At 37.2% G+C, this 18010-nt stretch overlaps 1 protein-coding gene across 6 annotated transcripts in view; it reads right to left on the bottom strand.

Moving 5' to 3' along the window:
- Positions 1-1117: 1117 nt before the first annotated feature.
- Unc-115a (Uncoordinated 115a) overlaps positions 1118-18010 on the bottom strand; it is a 475062-nt gene continuing 458169 nt past the window's right edge. For 4 of the 6 annotated variants that reach the window (XM_068226596.1, XM_067142724.2, XM_067142725.2 and 1 more), the window contains 2 exons: positions 14927-15121; positions 1118-2999 (listed from right to left, as the gene is read on the bottom strand). In XM_068226596.1, the coding sequence (XP_068082697.1) occupies positions 2886-2999; positions 14927-15121 (309 nt within the window). In that variant the 3' untranslated portion in view covers positions 1118-2885. Of the gene's footprint in view, positions 3000-14926; positions 15122-18010 lie in introns of those variants that run through there. The other 2 variants (XM_067142728.2, XM_067142729.2) reach the window with 1 other exon arrangement.

Raw genomic sequence — 18010 nt, 5'->3', positions numbered from 1 at the left:
TCTATCAGCAGAAACGTAGATCTATCATGAACATCAAATGGGATGACTACATAAGCAATGTGGCTGTTCTTGACACGGCGCATATAAACAGCATAGAAGTCTTCATCATCACTCATCAACTTAGATGGTTTGGTCACATCCAGCGTATGAATGATAGCAGACTACTTAAACAACTTCTTTATGGTGGGAATGATCACGACAAAAGGCCTCAGGGTGCTCCTTTGAAACGTTATTAAGACCAGCTTAAGAAGACTATGAATAGCACCAACATAAATGCTAACACATAGGCAAAAACTGTACAAAACCATGTTCTTTGGCACAAAGCTACTGCACAAGGTGTCTCATTTTTTGATCAGGCATGTCGCAGACAAGAAATTGAAACCCATGAAAAGTGGAAATTACGTCAGATCCAACCGCATCCTCCACCCACCTTTAGATGTACCCTGTGTGGCTGCATGTTTCATGCGAAGATTGTTTGATCAGTCATCAGGGACATCTTCATAGAGCCAACAGACTTTACAAAGAATTGCAGGAGAAAAACGTACTCTCGGAAACGAGTAGCGGCCAATGATGATCAGGTGCAGAGAACAATTTTTTTCCAATATGCTTTACGTCGCACCGGCACAGATAAGTCTTACTGAGATGATGGGATAGGGAAGGTGTAGGAGTGGGAAGGAAGCGGCCGTGGCCTTAATTTAAGATACAGCCTGATGTGAAAATGGGGAAACCATATTTAGGGCTACCGACAGTGGAGTTCGAACCAACTATCCCCAGGATGCAAGCTTACAGCCGAGCGCCCCTAACCGCACAGCTGGAATGACACAGATGGCCTATAGCGATTTCAGATGAATTGAGAAAAATTATGATCGAAACAAATGAAAAAGTACTGGACAGATCACAAGAACCAAACAGTACAGAGGAAGAACGTGGAACAACTCAAGTGGTCCAATGTGACCAATAAGTTAATGCTGCTGCTGCTGCTACTACTAACAATAATAACAAACAGAAATGGCAGGACAAAACTGAAATTTTGAAAGGAAAAGGGATGGAAAGGAATGAAACGTAGCTTGAATTGTCATATATTATACACAAATAAATTTTTAAAGTAAACAATGAGTAAGGCATTTCTTGTACCATTTATTAAACCTCAATAATCACTTCTTAATTCTTCCCTTAAACCTGTTGAGGATATCAATATAATAGTAACAATATTGCCTTTGAATATCTAGTGCATTATTTGTATACATCTTCAAAAGCTAAAATAAGCATATAGTCTGTACAATAGAAATGTTTCAAATCTCGATGACAATTTCCAATTCATAGAGTATTGAACAATTTAACACAATACCGGTGCATCCCTTCAATAGTTACACAAGCACCATTTTCAGAATCTATGGCAAAGCTTTATGTGAAGTCACTTGCATCAAATGATAAAAATAATTTACAAAGTACCCATTTAGGGAGTACAGAGCTTAAAATAAATTTGCTCAATGTCTAGTCTAGAGTACAAAACAAAGCACCACATAATGTAGAAGGGCGGACCTTGCCTTTCCAATTCCTGACTCGTAGAGCATATCTACTCAAATTCCATTATTGACCAGACACCCAGCAATAAAAATGATAGAATTGGATATGAACAATATTCATTCCATGTAAAGGCCAAACACACACAGAATCTACCAAGCACAAAATATATATATATATTATACAAATATTAAAATATATGGACAAAACTAATGGTAACTAATAACGAAGTGAATAGTACACAGAGATGACATTTTGACACATCTTTACAAACATTACATTCAGAAAACCTCAAAAAGTCTAAGCTGCCTTGATAGCAAACACAACCATCAGTGTATATTATATTTAACACAATTCCCACTAAGAAAATATGAAATTGGTTCAAAGAACATTTGAAGAGAAGTACCAGATTGCAGATTGACGATGAATGGTATATAAAATGTGAATAAATTCAGCATTTATTAGTGTATATCGATGATTAATCTGAATTCTTCTTACAGCCTACAATTATCAAAATGTCATCTCAAAATAATATACAGAGAAGATGAGGAACAAATCAACACAGCCTGAAGTTGGGGAGTACAGTGAGAGTGGAAAAATGACTTAAGAACAGTCTTGAACATCTGAATGAAGGTAGAGCGAACAGAGCCATTTTCTGACTGAATAATTAAATCAATCTCAATGCCAGTGTAACATGAAACCTTAATTAATCTCGATGTAACTTAAGTGCACTGGCTTCTTGTGCTCAACAGCTGAGTGCAAACCAACTCCAGACATTGAGTGTTCATTGTGTTCCATATGAAATAGGAATATAAAAAGTTATGTTACAAATTGCTGTCACTTTCATATTAATGTCTCTTCTTTTAAAAATATTCATGAACTGCAATAGAATATCAAACATATAACTTAAAACATAAAGGCATACAGAATTCAGTTTCCATATAGAATTACAAGTAGCTAGGTCAAATAAAACCTTCCAACCACGTACAGTCTTCACTAACATAGTCACTGCCAGTAAGAACTCATCACCAACATTTGTCATAAGTCTTTGTCGAAGTAATAATGATGCTGCTTTAAAAGCTCTTCAGATGATTCAACAGGAATGGGGAAAAAATGCATAAGAGCTATTATTTGATACCAGCTTTTGCAACAAGATGCAAGTACAGCAACTTGAAGTCTCATAAATGCACAATTAAACATCCTCCAATTATACAAAGGCAAAGTAAGTGGAGCATTTGACATCTGATACATGAATCAATACAGAGGATATGGATTTTCAAGCTGCTATACATGAAATGACAGTCATTAAAGGAGAGAATGTTAGCTGCCGAAGTGATTTCATCAGGAGAGGCCCGGCCAGATTAAAACAGCCGTGCTCGTCGCTTAAGATCATTTCTTCGCCACTGGGGCAACCGATAAAACTCCACTCTGCTCATCTGAAATACTGCTTCAAATTCAGCATCAGAAAGATGGCGCTGAAAAAAAAAAGTTGTATTAAATATACATATGTACATGTTGGTTCAGTCTGCAAGCTTCTGTGAATGACTTTTAAGTGTTACCACAACCTTCTATTTGCAACTAGCACTGAGACTTCTGCTTCTACACCTTTTACCTCAAACTCATTAAAAATAAAGCCTATCCATCGTCACCCTTTGATTCTCCCTGAATGACCAAGTCCATCCTCTTCCATTTGTCTAACAAGATCTCACCATGGAAACTGGTTAGTAGTAAGCCCGTCCCTTTTAACAACAATTAAGTTTAACTTATAATTAGAGGTGTGAAATTATAGTATTCAGTTTTTGTAGCAAAAATATTAAAAATAGCATTTGACAGCATTAATTATTTGAAGAAATAGCATTTTTCTCAATTTTTCAATGTCATATATATATATATATATATATATATTGATATATGGAGTTCATAGCATTTAACATGGCCAAATGGCCAATTATTACCTACATTATTTTAAAGTTTAGTCTGATTTCTTTGTTCAAAAATGAATAATCTTTCCTCAAAATTTTTACTCTGTGCTATTCTGTGTCATTTGGCAAACCTATAATGTCCTGGGTCAGATTAAATAATTAAAATAATAGCAATGTTTTGCTATTTCATTAGGCTAAAATTCTATGGGCATCTAGAAAGAATGGATGAGAAACGGCTAACTAAGAAAATATTCAAGTACATCACTGGACTGAAAGCTTTGACGAAGTGGGTCGAAGAGGTAAAAAGAGATGCAATAGAAAGTAAACTTCCAATGGATATGATTCACAACAGAAAATAATTTAGAAGCCGAGTGGACAGCATCAAAACATTCCAGGAGAAGTCACCAAAATGTAGACCCAAACTGGTCATATCTGAGAAAGAAAGGAAGATTAGAAGTGAAAGGATGAAGAGATTCTGGCAGAAGAAGAGAAGAAGAAGACGATGAAGAAAGCCTTAGGTTCAATGCGTCAATGCAATCCATATGTGGACAAATTCGGAAACAAAAAAGAAAGATGGACATACATAATCTAATCAATTACAATGTTCAGCTCAATAACTAGACCTGTAACAGTTTCAATTTTTTTTTTTTAACTGTGTGTCTTTGTTCATAGGTTTGAATTAAAGGATGACAGTGCTCAAGTTTCAACAATGTCTCCCTTGATTGCTTCCCAAACGCTGAAACCAAATGAACTTCTGTGTTTAAATTTAACGACGATCTGTAATTTAAAAAAAGAAATGATTGAAAGTATTACTAATTTCAAACAGCACATGCCTTCACCCTTCCCAGAGATGGCCAGTGCTCTGTAACAGACAAAATTGAAGATCAATATTGTACATGCATGGTTTACAGTATATCAGCTGACATCATGACCAAGGTTCCAGCTGTGTTGTATGTAACGAACAAACTAAATTCTGAAACTTCTTCCAATTTAAATTAAAACATTAGAACGAGCCACAAGTTTTGACGTAAAGTAGCCTACATACTGTGTGGTAGGTATTATTGAAGAAATTTGAAGTTTAAAATGTTTACACCACTGGGGCAATAGATGTGCTTGGTTGTAGTTCCAACAGCGTGCATACACTATTTGGTAGCTCAGAACTTGAGTCTTGATGCTTGGGTGCTATAACTTTTGAGACACTCACAATAAGCCTTTTGACACTAGGAATTGGTGATTTTAGACTTTCAAAATTCTGACAAGCTGCTCTATCCTCTTGAATGCATTTTCGATAATTATGAAGCCATTTACTGTCCATATATCATGGCATATTGATGCAGGGAATGAAATCTATGAAAAACTAAGACCACAAAAGACAAGCAAAGCTTCTCTGAATTGCTAAGGCATGTGACAGAGCATCAAAAGATCTCACAATCAGGCAGATGATGAATGAACAAAGAATGGTCATTCAAGATGAACATATTAAGAAGAGATAGGAGGAATATTTAAAAAGCTGCTTAATAAGGAAAATTTACGGCTTGGTTTTTTGAGGATGGTATCTCAAATTATAATGTAACTAGTGGCATATGTAGGGCAGAGGTTGTAATTGTTATGAGCAAAATTAAATATGGAAAAGAATTAGCCTCCATGAAATTTCTGTGGAGGCCTGCAAATGCCTGGGGGAAGAGGGAATAGGTAGTTGTGGAATTTCTTCCAACAGATATTTCAAGAAGAAACAGTGCCCACAGAATAGAGAGAGTATACCATAATTCCTATATATAAGGAGACATTCAGGACTGCCCAAATTACAGAGAAATTAAACTTATGTCATACACTGTAAAGATCTGGGAAAAAGTTATTGCTTAGGAAAGAGACGATAACAGGGGAAGAACAGTTCAGATTTATGCCAGCGAAAGGGACTATGGATGCAATTTTTGCTCTTAAGCAGGACATGGAAAAGCACAGGGGGTAAACAGAAAGAACTACATATGGTGTTCATAGACTCAGAAACAGCTTATGACTGTGTGCCCATCAGGAAGTATGGAGATGCATGAGATGTAAGGGTGTATCGGAGAAGTGTATGCGCCTTGTTCAGGACATGTTCCAAAGAACAAAGACCCAAGTTAGAAGCAGTAGGGCAGAGGTTGTAACTGTTATGAGCAAACTTAAATGTGGAAAAGAACTGGCCTCCATGAAATTTCTGTGGAGGTCTGGAAATGCCTGGGGGGAGAGGGAATAAAGATGTTGTGGAATCTCTTCCAACAGATATTTCAAGAAGAAACAATGCCCACAGAATGGAGAGAGAGTTATGGCAGAGGCCATAACAGTTGAATTGATCTTCATCAAGGATCTGCAATGAGTCCCTATATTTTTGACCTGATGTTGGATGTTCTCCCTGAAAATCTAAGAGAACCAGCTCCTTGGTGTATGCAGACGATATTGTACTATGCAGCACAGAGAACAGCTTGAACATAAACTAGAATGCTGGAAAAGAGCCCTAGAGGAAAGAGGTCTTAAAATCAGCCAGAATGAGACTGAATACAAGTCTCTGGGAGGAACTGGGAAAAAAAACTGTTCAGTTGGATGGAAACCAGCACCAGGCAATGAACAGTTTCAAGTACTTAGGATCCACTGTCTGCCGAGGGTAATTTATATTTAGAAATTACCCGCTGAATTCAGACTGCCTGGTCCACCTGGAAAAGGTTGTCTGGTGTCCTCTGTGACAGATTTAATATCCAAATAAAGGGGAAAGCCTATAAATGTGCAGTGAGACCTGCAATGTTGTATGGTGCAGAAACTTGGTAAACAGTGCAGTCACACTATAAGCAGTTCGAAGTATCTGAAATGAAGATGCTAAGATGGATGTGTGGAGTAACAAGGAAGGACCACAACTTTATACGAGGCAGCTTTAAAGTGACTGAAATATCAATAAAGATACAAGAAAGACTACTGCTCTGGTATGGCCACATTAAGTGCAGGAATAAAAACCATGTGGGAAGGAGAATGTTTGACATGGAGGTGGAAGGTAGGAAGAGAAAAGGTAGACCCAGAAAAAGACCGATAGATTGCGTGCGGGAAGATCTCTCGGAGAGAAACAATTAAGAGAAAATGTCATTCGGGACTGAGGGAAATGGAAATGACTTGTCAGAAAAGTCGACCCCACATGAACAGGAAAAGGAGGAGGAGGAGGAGAAGAAGAAGTCGCCTTATATAACGAAGAAAAGAAATATTTTGCACCACAATTTTCTAAAATCACTATTTGAAATATTTTTGCAGTATATTTTTACAACTCGCTGAGAGAAAACAAACAACACATCACACAACATACTACCACAATGAGTCCAAAGCTACAGTAATTGTTAACTGCACGGCCTGGCAATTTTTGTACCTCTAGATGGTGGTGCTATTGCATCACCTGTATACATCATACCAAGATTACACTCTTGTTACTGGGTACAATGGTCCTTTCTCTTTATACTGAGGTATAAATAATGAAATGGCGTATGGCTTTTAGTGACAGGAGTGTCCGAAGACATGTTCGGCTCGCCAGGTGCAAGTATTTTGATTTGACTCCCATAGGCGACCTGCGCGTCGTGATGAGGAGGATCAAATGATGATGAAGATGACACATACACCCAGTCCCCATGCCAGCGAAATTAACCAATGATAGTTAAAATTCCCGACCCTGCCAGGAATCGAACCTGGGACCCCTGTGACCAAGGGCCAGTACGCTAACCATTTAGCCATGGAGCCGGACACACTGAGGTATAGGATGCTGTCACACATGTTGTCTAGAAATGTTACTATAAAACTTTCCTCTTTTGTAACACTCGCTAGCCTAAGTATGGTTCTGAAACTATCAACATGTTCTACATCAAAATAGTAAGCATTCTTTAAACTCGTTCATATTTCAGTGAAAACATAGTTTGTTGTCATGATATTTGCTTATGGCATTAATTTGCAAAAACAGAAATGGTTGTAAAAGTGGCAGTTATGAGATGTAAAGAAGTGAAAAAAAGACTCAAAAATCATGCTCTTAATTTTCATCAGTCAGTCTTTTTTCTTTCTGTCTTTCTTTCCTTCTTTCTTTCTTTCTTTCTTTCTTTCTTACATAAGCTCCATGATTATTGACTGCATGCCACTAGTTCTATTTTGCTTGTAAAGTAGTTATTAAATATATTCCAAAAATTCTAGTATTGTTACGCCCAAAGGGTTAAGCCGCAGATGGGGAAATAACGCAATTACAGGGAGGATAGTTAAAAGCAGTCAGCAGGCAGTACAGCCCACTTTCTCATTACAGTTGAATCAGTGCTTTCCTGCTTAGCTTCACAGCTGCTATCAAGTGTATGTTACTATCACCATGATTAGAAATGGTCAATAAATCACAGCCTGTTACTTTGTTACCAATATTTTTTCTGTCAACGATGTATCAGATACGCTGTCACAGAAGTATCTGTGACAAAATATAGTTTAAGTTGTGTACTTTGATCACACTCACAGGGCTATGTTATCTGCTGTAGCTCAAGGTCTATATCCGTTTTTCATTTACCAGTTACCTACGGTGATATTAAAGGCGTTAAGTCATACATTTTATCATAGTATATTTATGAACACAGTAGAGAGAATACCTATCTAGCAACCGTATATGTCAATAGCTAGCTCATGCTTCATACGTAGCGTGAATCAAACAGATTAGTCCTCAGCTAGCAAATGAGGCATGTTTGAATACAAAATATTTTTTTGAGAAGTACGTGTTCGAATTTCAAAATAATCACGATGTTGAATTTGTAATGTTTGTAGATTTAAGGCTGTGTGTACAAAATGGTGCGGTACCATTTGAAAAAAAAAACTAAGTTAGTACAATGATCTCAGAAAATATGAACATGACGACACAGTATTTTAAGTCTGATTATTAGTCCTTTGGTACCATTACTGACAGTGAAAACACCATGTCAATATCTTTAACCATTCACAGGTTATTTGAAGTGAACAATTTTGCTGAATAACCCTGTATATGGGAGGAATATCTATATTAAGTTCATAAATTTATTGTTTTTAGGGCCGATTGTATAAAGAGCATTGACTGGAGATCAGTTTTAATCTAAGTTAGAAAATGATCTAAGATCAGAGTGGTGTTGTGTTGTATAACACTGATCTAAGATCAACTAATCAAAGTTCAATTTTGATCCCAGTTCATATGTGAACGCTTGGCAACGGCACAGAAACAGCTGAGTATCGCAAGTCACGTTGAGCAGTGTGAATATCTTTTCCTTCGTATTCTGTGTGCCGAGTGAAAGAAAGAAAGAAAGAAAGAAAGAAAGAAAGAAAGAAAGAAAGAAAAAATGACAAATGAAGCAGAAAAAAGGACCGTTCTAATTTTTCCAAGGAGGACAAGGATGCCCTAGTTGAAATCATGCCTGGCGAGTTGGCCGTGTGGTTAGGGGCGCGCAGCTGTGAGCTTGAATCCGGGTGATAGTGGGTTCGAGCCCCACTGTCGGCAGCCCAGAAGATGGTTTTCCATAGCTTCCCACTTTCACACCAGGCAAATGCTGGTGCTGTACCTTAATTAAGGCCATGGCTGCTTCCTTCCCACTCCTAGGCCTTTCCTATCCCATCGTCAGCAAAAACTTATGTGTGTCGGTGCGACATAAAGCCAATTCTAAGAAAAAACATGAGGTAACTTCATTCTTGATGATGATGATGATGCTTGTTGTTTAAAGGGGCCTAACATGTAAGGTCATCGGCTCAACTTCACTCTTAGCCCCATACTGAGACGAGGGAACCGTCTTTACATAACCCTAAAAATGTTCTTTCTATTGCTGACCTGGTTACTTTATGGGCTCGATTATAAGCTCGCTCTGCAGCTGTTTCGGCATGAAGTACTGGAGTCAGCAGGTAATGACAACACTGATAGCCATTGTCTCCCGGGAGTAGGTCTATGCTTTCTGGAATGTCACCTGTTTCGAACTGAGCATGCACTCTTAAATTAATGAAGTTATCGTGAGCAGATCCTAGCCATCTTGCTGCGATATTTAGTAACCTGAGTCGAGCATCACAAATAACTTGAAAAATTTAAAGAAAACCACCCATGATGATTCCTATAAACTTCTGCGTTATCACCCCCAGGAGATATTATAGGTATGTGGGTACGATCTATGGCGCCTAGAACACCAGGGAAGTGTTGTACATGGAAAAAAAATCATGCATGATTTTCCTCACATCAATTTGTTCGGAAGGCATTTTGATAAACTCGTGTTTCAGTGCAGCAATAAGATTAGATACACAATGAATGGCTCTGCAGACTGTCGCTGCATCTACATGCAGTAAATCACCAACGACTAACTGAAAACATCCCATGGCAAAGAATCTCAAAGTTAGTAATAACATGTGCAATGGGGACAAAGGTTTGTTTCTCTGGTAGGTTTAACTAGAATATCATGCAACCAGAGTTCTAGCTGTTCCACGCTATCTTTTCCCAAGCGTTCCCTCAGTTTAAACTTCTTATCACTTAATTCTTTCATGGGATTTCCTCTTTCACAGAACATATGGGGAGCCCAATGAAAATAATCATTTTCATCATCAGAAGATAGGCCTATATCCGAGAAATAGAGTAATCAGACATCTGTAAAATACGAACGACATAAGATAACAACGTAAGCAATTTATCGAGATTATGTTATAGAATTATTACATTACACTGCAGTAAGAAGCGTAATATTGCCTATATACGAACAACTATAGCTAGCAATGTATGAGCTTAGACTTCAGTGGTTTTTTTTTACCATTTATCGTAACAACACAGGTAATATTTTATTAACAATCAGCTGTTCTTGTATCTCAAGTAGAAAACAACTCCTTGAACTAAGATCAAATAATTTGATCGGAGAAATTTCTCCAGTCAAAGTTGATCTTAGTTCAGTGCGAACTGATCTCAGATAAACATTTATACAATACAAATATCAGAGTTTTGCATGAACCGAGATCAATTTTGTCTCTGATCTAAGATCAAACAGTTTATACAATCGGCCCTTAGTCATTTTATTTTTAAACCTACATTAAGTACTGTAAATAATTGGTATCCCGGAGACACGACACGGGTAATCACATTCCGTTTGTTAATTTATTGCGCATCCTGTTAACTACCTTTTCCCTCTACATTATTAAAACTTCAAATTATAAATGTGAATATTATTTTTTCCCACTTCTAATGTCCTGAATTTTCCGAAAATGACTACCCGACATTGTCATCATATCAACTAGAAGTATTTCCATACTGGCCGGCCCGCAACCAAAGAGTGACCATGACGATGATCATACGCTCGTGCTTCCTATGAATGAATCACAGATAAAAGTTACAGATATTTTTGTCACAGATACACCGGTCACAGATATTCTGAAATATCATTTAAGCTCATCTCTAACCATGATACACAATGAAATTCTTCATCTGACCTACAGATTATTAAATATATTAGATGATAGAAGAATGATTGCATCTACCACTGGAAATACCCCTGGGTTCAAGGATTGGTCAAGGATTTTACTGAATTGTTTTGATTTGTTTCACATTTCCTTGCAGTCAGAAACTGGCATTTGAATATTGTGATCTGGATGTATTTCCTCAACTGTTTAGTAGCCAAGCCTGGTGTATGAATTTACCATTAATCACCATTGCATATAGGCATGGGTGCCTGTATGACAATTTGTATGGGAGGGGGGCTAGACCTGGGGGTATGTAGTATTTTTAACATTTTGAAAGATGAATGGCGACTTGTATTCCGCAGTAGAATAACACCCACGGTATCCCCTGCCTGTTGGTGGGGGGTGGTACTACCACTTCTACGTAATACTGACATTTAAATCATTTTCTTGAAAGAAAAACATCTGACTACATTAGATTTTAGCCTTTCCGTGAGAGCTAGCCCCCCCCCCGCCACCTTGACCCCGGCCATGGGCGCCCTTGCATATAGGTATTCTAAACTGCCTAAATAAAGAAACTGCACTCAAATATAAAATACATGCAGAAAAGATGTCAACATTTTAAGGAAGGGTAGCAATTTTTTCCTATCAACTACTCTCTCCCCCATGTTTTATGACTAATAGGCAGTCTCACAACGATGATAACATCCATGATTGGGGGCCTGAAGTTAATTGCTATACTTTTATCTCTTCAAAGCATCAACGCCTCTAACCTCTTAACTGGGCATGACGTATATATTCGTACGCTGAATGTTAATGGGTAATTGGCATGATGGATATCTTCTGGGTATGACGAGCTATTGTCATCTTAATCAATGTTTTTCCTGCACGATGGCATCAAATACCACATGTCACGCTTCTTGAAGCTTATTTGTTTATATTTTACAACTGTATGGTGATACTTGTCTGCAGTAGGCCAAATATGGCAGCATCTAGTTCAAAACGTAAGTTCGAAACGCTCGAAGAATTAAATAATACTTGTATGTTTTATCACATGTAACGCTTGAAGAAGACGAGATTATTCAACACTTAGAGGAATGATTGTGACGATTTATCTTCTCAGAAATCCAAAGATGAGTGGTTTGATACAGCTGAAGGTGAGTCTTATAGTGAAAGTGATTCAAGGGAATGAGAATAAAGAACAAGATCAACAACATGACGAATCGGATGAAGGCGAAGTGCTAGACATGTCTCATCCTTTCCCACCGTGTGGTGTTTCACTTTACAAGATATTACCCTTTATAATAAGGCAAACTAACCAGCCAACATTATGAAACGATAATTCAAGAAAGGGACCACTAGATTGAGAAGATATTGAGAATGCTGCTGTTTCTAAAGTTTTAAATTTCATCGGTGTTTTTTCCTTGTTACAGGCTTTTCACCTGCACATTATATCAGGCTTGATTTCTCAAATTTTTTCACTCCCACTCCCCTCCTAGCCAATTTGATGTTGATGGGTTTCTACAAAGACAGATTTTCTGCCTGAATTTTTGACAGTGATTTCAACCTGTTTTTGTTATTGTAACAAAACCATTATTTTGTAAACTATGAGGTCCTCAACCTCACCATGTGTACCCATTGTTCATTTCCATGTATCATTTGTTTTCATTTCTTTTCTTCTTAGGTTAACACTGTTTTTAGTTTCAATTATTATTTTTGCTTTAACACCTGTTTTAATGAATTCCGTCGCAGTGAGTTTTTTTTTTGCTCCACATAATGATTTAAAATTGTTTATTTGTGCTAATTTTGTTTCCGTCTAAGCTCTCTCTTATTTTTTCCATTTGTTGCTTCATTATGTTTTTTGGCATTTTTTTACTTGTGTTATGTAAATTATTTCAACACCCCTCATTTTTCACTGAAGATGGCTCAAATGAGCCGAAACATGTTTGAATTTGTTTACTCTGTCTAATGATGGAATATATGATGTATTGAATTAGGAGGATACACTCATTTTTTCACCTTTGTAAAGTGGTGTTTCACGTCAGAAATTCGTATTTTCTGGTGCTAGTGGTGTAAATGTGGACTTTGATGATGAATCCAATGCGTTGGATTATTTTGAACAGTTCACAGGTGGTGATATGTTTCAACTTATTGCTGAACAAACTCATATGTATGCTAAACAGTTTTTAGAAGCCCATCCGAACTTGAAACCACAGTCACGAGTGAGAGATTGGGTGGATACAAATCCAACTGAGATAAAAACTCTAATTGGGCTTCTAATGCTGCAGTGGATAGTTCATAAGCCAGAAAACAGTATGTACTTCTCAAAACGGGAAAGTATCGCAACCCCTTACGTTTCGAAAATTATCTCCAAGAGAAATCACTGCAGTTCTAGCGAGGTAAATGACGTAGCTGACCGTGAAGTTAATGTAAAATCTTTCACAGTGTCACTTGGATGATGTGTAATTCGTAAATATTCCTTACTTTTATTTGTTTTAATTTTAGGTGCTAACATATGAACATATGAACAAAACACTCAAGTTTCAATCAGGTAAATGACCTTGCAGTTAATGAAAAATGGTTCAGAATATCACATGCATGATATGATATTTATAAATATCCCTTGCTTTTATTTGTTTCAACTTACGGCTGTAAAATATAGGCCAAACTCTCAAATTCCAACGAGGTAAATAACCTTGCAGTTAATGTAAAAAGGTTAAACATTTCTCAAGATTTATTAATTAAAACTCCTTTATTTTACTCTTTGCACCACAGATGAATGATATTAATGATATTACTAACTTTTCTGCCTATCCTGCAGTGTAACAACAATCTGCTGAAAAAATACACAGGGCAGGTTACACCAAGCACATCAATAATACCCAGTTAAGAGGCTAATTGTTGTAATGCATGCAAAGCAGAGATGTTGAGATTGTATGGTTTTTGAATGTTGCTCAGTCATTCCTGCACAAACTTCGGAAGCAAGCATGAAAAGCATTCACGGTACTTGGACAGCATGAAAACACCACAGTTTGAACAGCACAGGTGCAAGAACATTATCGATGAGAACACCATGGCATCCAGCAGGGTCAATGCCAGGGATTTCCAGGTGTCCAAAGACACAATCTGCACTGTGGTATAGACAGTCATTCAATATAAGTAGTATGTTATGAGGAAAGGGCAGATTATGTCGGTGCACACACAAGATCAACAGCGGCTCATAGCAAAGCGAACAAGTTCAAACATCTGGAAGAACCTGCCCTGTTCTACGGTATTTTCCTTTTCTGATTAATACATTTATACCAGGATTAAAAGATGAACTGGAGAAATGACGGGTGTTTGTGTGTGGATCATTTTGATGTTTCCTGTGTTATGCATACCAAGTTTCCTGCAACCGTGATTGTTTAGGTTCAGTAAATAGTGAAGGACACATCAATGCCATTCCCCTTCTTTCTGCAAGAATTTTGGAAAATGCTGCTGGCTATAATAAGGTGCTGGAGACTCTTGTGAAGCCCTAGATACACAACACATACAATGGAAGACTATTTGGAGCACAAAACTGTTATGACAAGAGATTGTATAGCAGCTGAACTGCATGATGTGGACCTGAATCCCCTACATAATTAACCATGGGGCATTGTTGAACAGGAGACTAATAAACATTTCAACTATACAACCGATTCCCTAAAGGTCACCATTATCAGAATAATATCAAACATCAATAAGGACCATGCGATTTGTACATGTCAATGCTTCCTGTCTTTCACTGAAACTGTCACTGCAGCTAAAGGCAGTTATATCCAATCAACTTACACTTTAATCATTAATGGATCTGTCTACCAAGTACAATTTGGTATTTTTTAGATATGGTTTGTTCTGGTACTACTTCTAATGTGTTCTAAAAAACCCTGCACACCTTATACTTTACTACTGTTTAGTGTTGTGGCACCTGAGAAACTAAAGTGTCAAAAGTAGATAACAAACCATTCTGTTCTTCCTAGGTGAAGGCTCATAATGAAAAGATACCTACTACCATAAGTGGGCTGAACAGGTTTAGCACTCACCTCGAGATTGAGCCTATCAACATCAGCAGGCAGTCTGTAGTTCGTGATTTGTAACAAGTGATAGGGGTAGATCTTGGCTGGTTCTGTGCTCATTGAATGGGACATGTTGGGCAGTGAACGGCGCAGGTGAGGGCTGTACGAGGCAACATAACGGAAACCACCAGCAAATGTTGTTGATACAGGCAAATCAGCATTCTGTATGGTAAAACACAACCACAGGCCATGGAAAAAGAGAATTATATATTATAATATGATACAGTAAAAAATGCATTGCATAAAAAAAAAAATACTGTAAATCCCTGTTTTATGCAAGTTCTGGAGGAACACAGATAATACCTCTGATTAATTCCCACCTCTATCTGCCATTCTTTATACATATCATACAGTTATATAAATTTCTTTCACAAATAACTGTAGTTTACTTGCTTATATTTTATGAAAATTCAGTCATTTCCACTTTAATCTAGTTCTTTACCTAATTTGGATACATCATGCTTGGTGCAATGAATCAAATCTCTAACAGAAACATATTTACACCTAGTGCAGATGAAATGTTTAAAAAGTGCATCAAATCCTCACCTTTTGCTCTTGACATTTAAGAAAAACTACTCTCATATTTATACATTCACCACATTTTTTGAATGAAGGGGGCATAACTAATAAACACAAGAGTACTATTTACAGAAAAATGAATGTCAGCTATATTTGTTTAATAACAATAAAACAAAACAATTTTAATGCATCAGTAATTATAAACTGGAAAAAAATGTGCTAGGGAATATCTGCAGAATCACTTCATGCTAATATCCACATCTCATTAGTCATTTCAGTCTCACAAAATCAGACAAACATTTTCATTAAAAAATTCTGATGTTCATCAAGTACAGATGGAAGTAATCTCTGATCATGTCGTTCTAGTGGGGGAGGGAGGCAATCGTCGTATTCAGAGGAAAACCCAATTTAACTGCTCTCCTCTGCTAATGAAGCAGAAATCAGCTTGTAAGGGTCTCAAGATTTTTATGAGGAAGAATTAGAATTATTAAGAGGAGAGCTCATCTATGAAGATGGCAGTGTGAGAAGGTAAGTCTGCCTTTGTCCCTCCTTTCTATTGCACCTTCTGCCCACATGAGCTTGTCACTATATTTCCATGTGTTCCATTCTTCTTTCTTGGCTTCCTAGTTTTCACATTTGTTGACTTGTTTGGTCCATTTCCACTACTTACATAAAATGATTTTTAATTGACAATGTCTCACAAATAATATCAATGTTTTCTTAGGGTAATTTCTGTTTGTTCTTCAACTTGTTTTCTTTGAATATATGGTGCGAAAGGATCACTACAAATTACAAGAACCTTTAATTTTTATAAATTACAATAAATCTGTATACATTTCTGTGGTTGGCTTCAAAATTCAAGTAGCTTTTCAGGTTTTTATGCTGTATCATCTTTTCTTTTCTTTATACGACAGGCAGCGTTTTCTTAGCAATGTCCAACTGGTATCTTCTGCATCTACTTTGTTCCACTCTGATTAGAGAGGGGGTAGAAGTTTAAAGTTTATAAATTTTGAATGGACATTCTGGATCAAGTAGCCTCCATGGCTCAGGCGCCAGAATGTCGGCCTCCCACTGCTGGGCTCCACAGTTCAAACCCCGGTCATTCCATGTGAGATTCGTACTGGACAAAGCAGAGGTGGGACAGGTTTTTCTCTGGGTACTCCGGCTTTCCTTGTCATCTTCCATTCCAGCAACACTCTCCAATAACATTCCATTTCATCTGTCAGTCATTAATCATTGCCCCAGAGGAGTGAGACAGGCCTCGGCAGCCGGCACAATTCCTATCTTCGCCGCAAGATGGGGGCTTCATTCATTCCATCCCTGACCTGGTTAATGACTGGAAAACAGGTTGTAGGTTTTCATTTTAATTCTGGATCAAGAGAGTTTGTATCAGGATTTCAGAAATTCCAGTACATATTGCCACATATGCTGAAAAAGCCCACACTAGAGAAACAACATCAGTTATGCAAAGTAAGTAGACCTAAACTCTGTGGTATTGCTATCATTCAAAGTAACTGGACCACTTATTCCAAACATGCCAGCTGTACTTGCTCAGGAAATGTAGGCAAATATAAAGAAGCTCAACACAGCCTACAAGACTCAAAAGTTCAATCTAGAGAACATCAGTTAAAATATATAACAGGATTCACCTTGGAAAACAGTTCTGAAGAATTTCCACACACTGTTTTTGAATTCCAGCTAGAAACAGACACTGTTTCTCTCAATCTCATTGCATATGAAACATGGAGGGAAGCTTTTAGTTGGACAACAGGGTTGTTTCAGAAAGCTCAATTGATGACAAACTGGAAATGTTTCCAGTAAATATAACAAGTTAGAATATCACTTGTCAAAACCAGGTCATAAAAAAGACTATGCATGCAACTCTATATTGCTTCCAGTGCATTGTCTATATTTATATCCCATCTGCATCTCTCTTCAGCTCTTCCACCTGCCTGCCATTGAATCCGATGCTCTTAATTTCTGTTATAATTCAGCATCCAAGCTATTTCTTTACATTGATTGATTGATTGATTGATTGATAGATACACGTTCATCTATACTAAGCAACACTAAACAGCTACTTAGTTAACAAGAAGTACACTCCCTAACACACAGAATACAGCTGTTGTAAAATCCTTTTTCCTGATCATAATTTACAAACACATAACTCACTGCTTGTGGAGTGGACGATCTAACTACCAACAAGTGTGTGAAATTTTTCTAGAAGGCTTGATTATATTGCAATCTAACCTTATATTCTTAAAATGAAACAAAATACTTTACATGATTACAAAAAACCTCCTAATGAATTATCTTATTCACTTTCACTCTTTCCCTGTACAGCACACATCAAGCAAACAACAACTGGATGTAATCTAATTTCATTGAACCTGTTGCAGAAGAAGTGTGTTTCTCTTCATCTTTCTTTGTTCTATTATTACATAAAGTGCAATCCTTTGCAGTCTTCTTAGGGTGGGGGTACATAAGTGTAGCTTTCTGTCTAGTTGCTTCCCATCTATACTGAAAATATAT

This window comes from Anabrus simplex, chromosome 3 (genome assembly GCF_040414725.1).
Source record: "Anabrus simplex isolate iqAnaSimp1 chromosome 3, ASM4041472v1, whole genome shotgun sequence".
NCBI classification, from domain to species: domain Eukaryota; kingdom Metazoa; phylum Arthropoda; class Insecta; order Orthoptera; family Tettigoniidae; genus Anabrus; species Anabrus simplex.
Note: the sequence above shows the minus strand (reverse complement) of the source record. Positions and strands in the feature narration are given on the sequence as shown.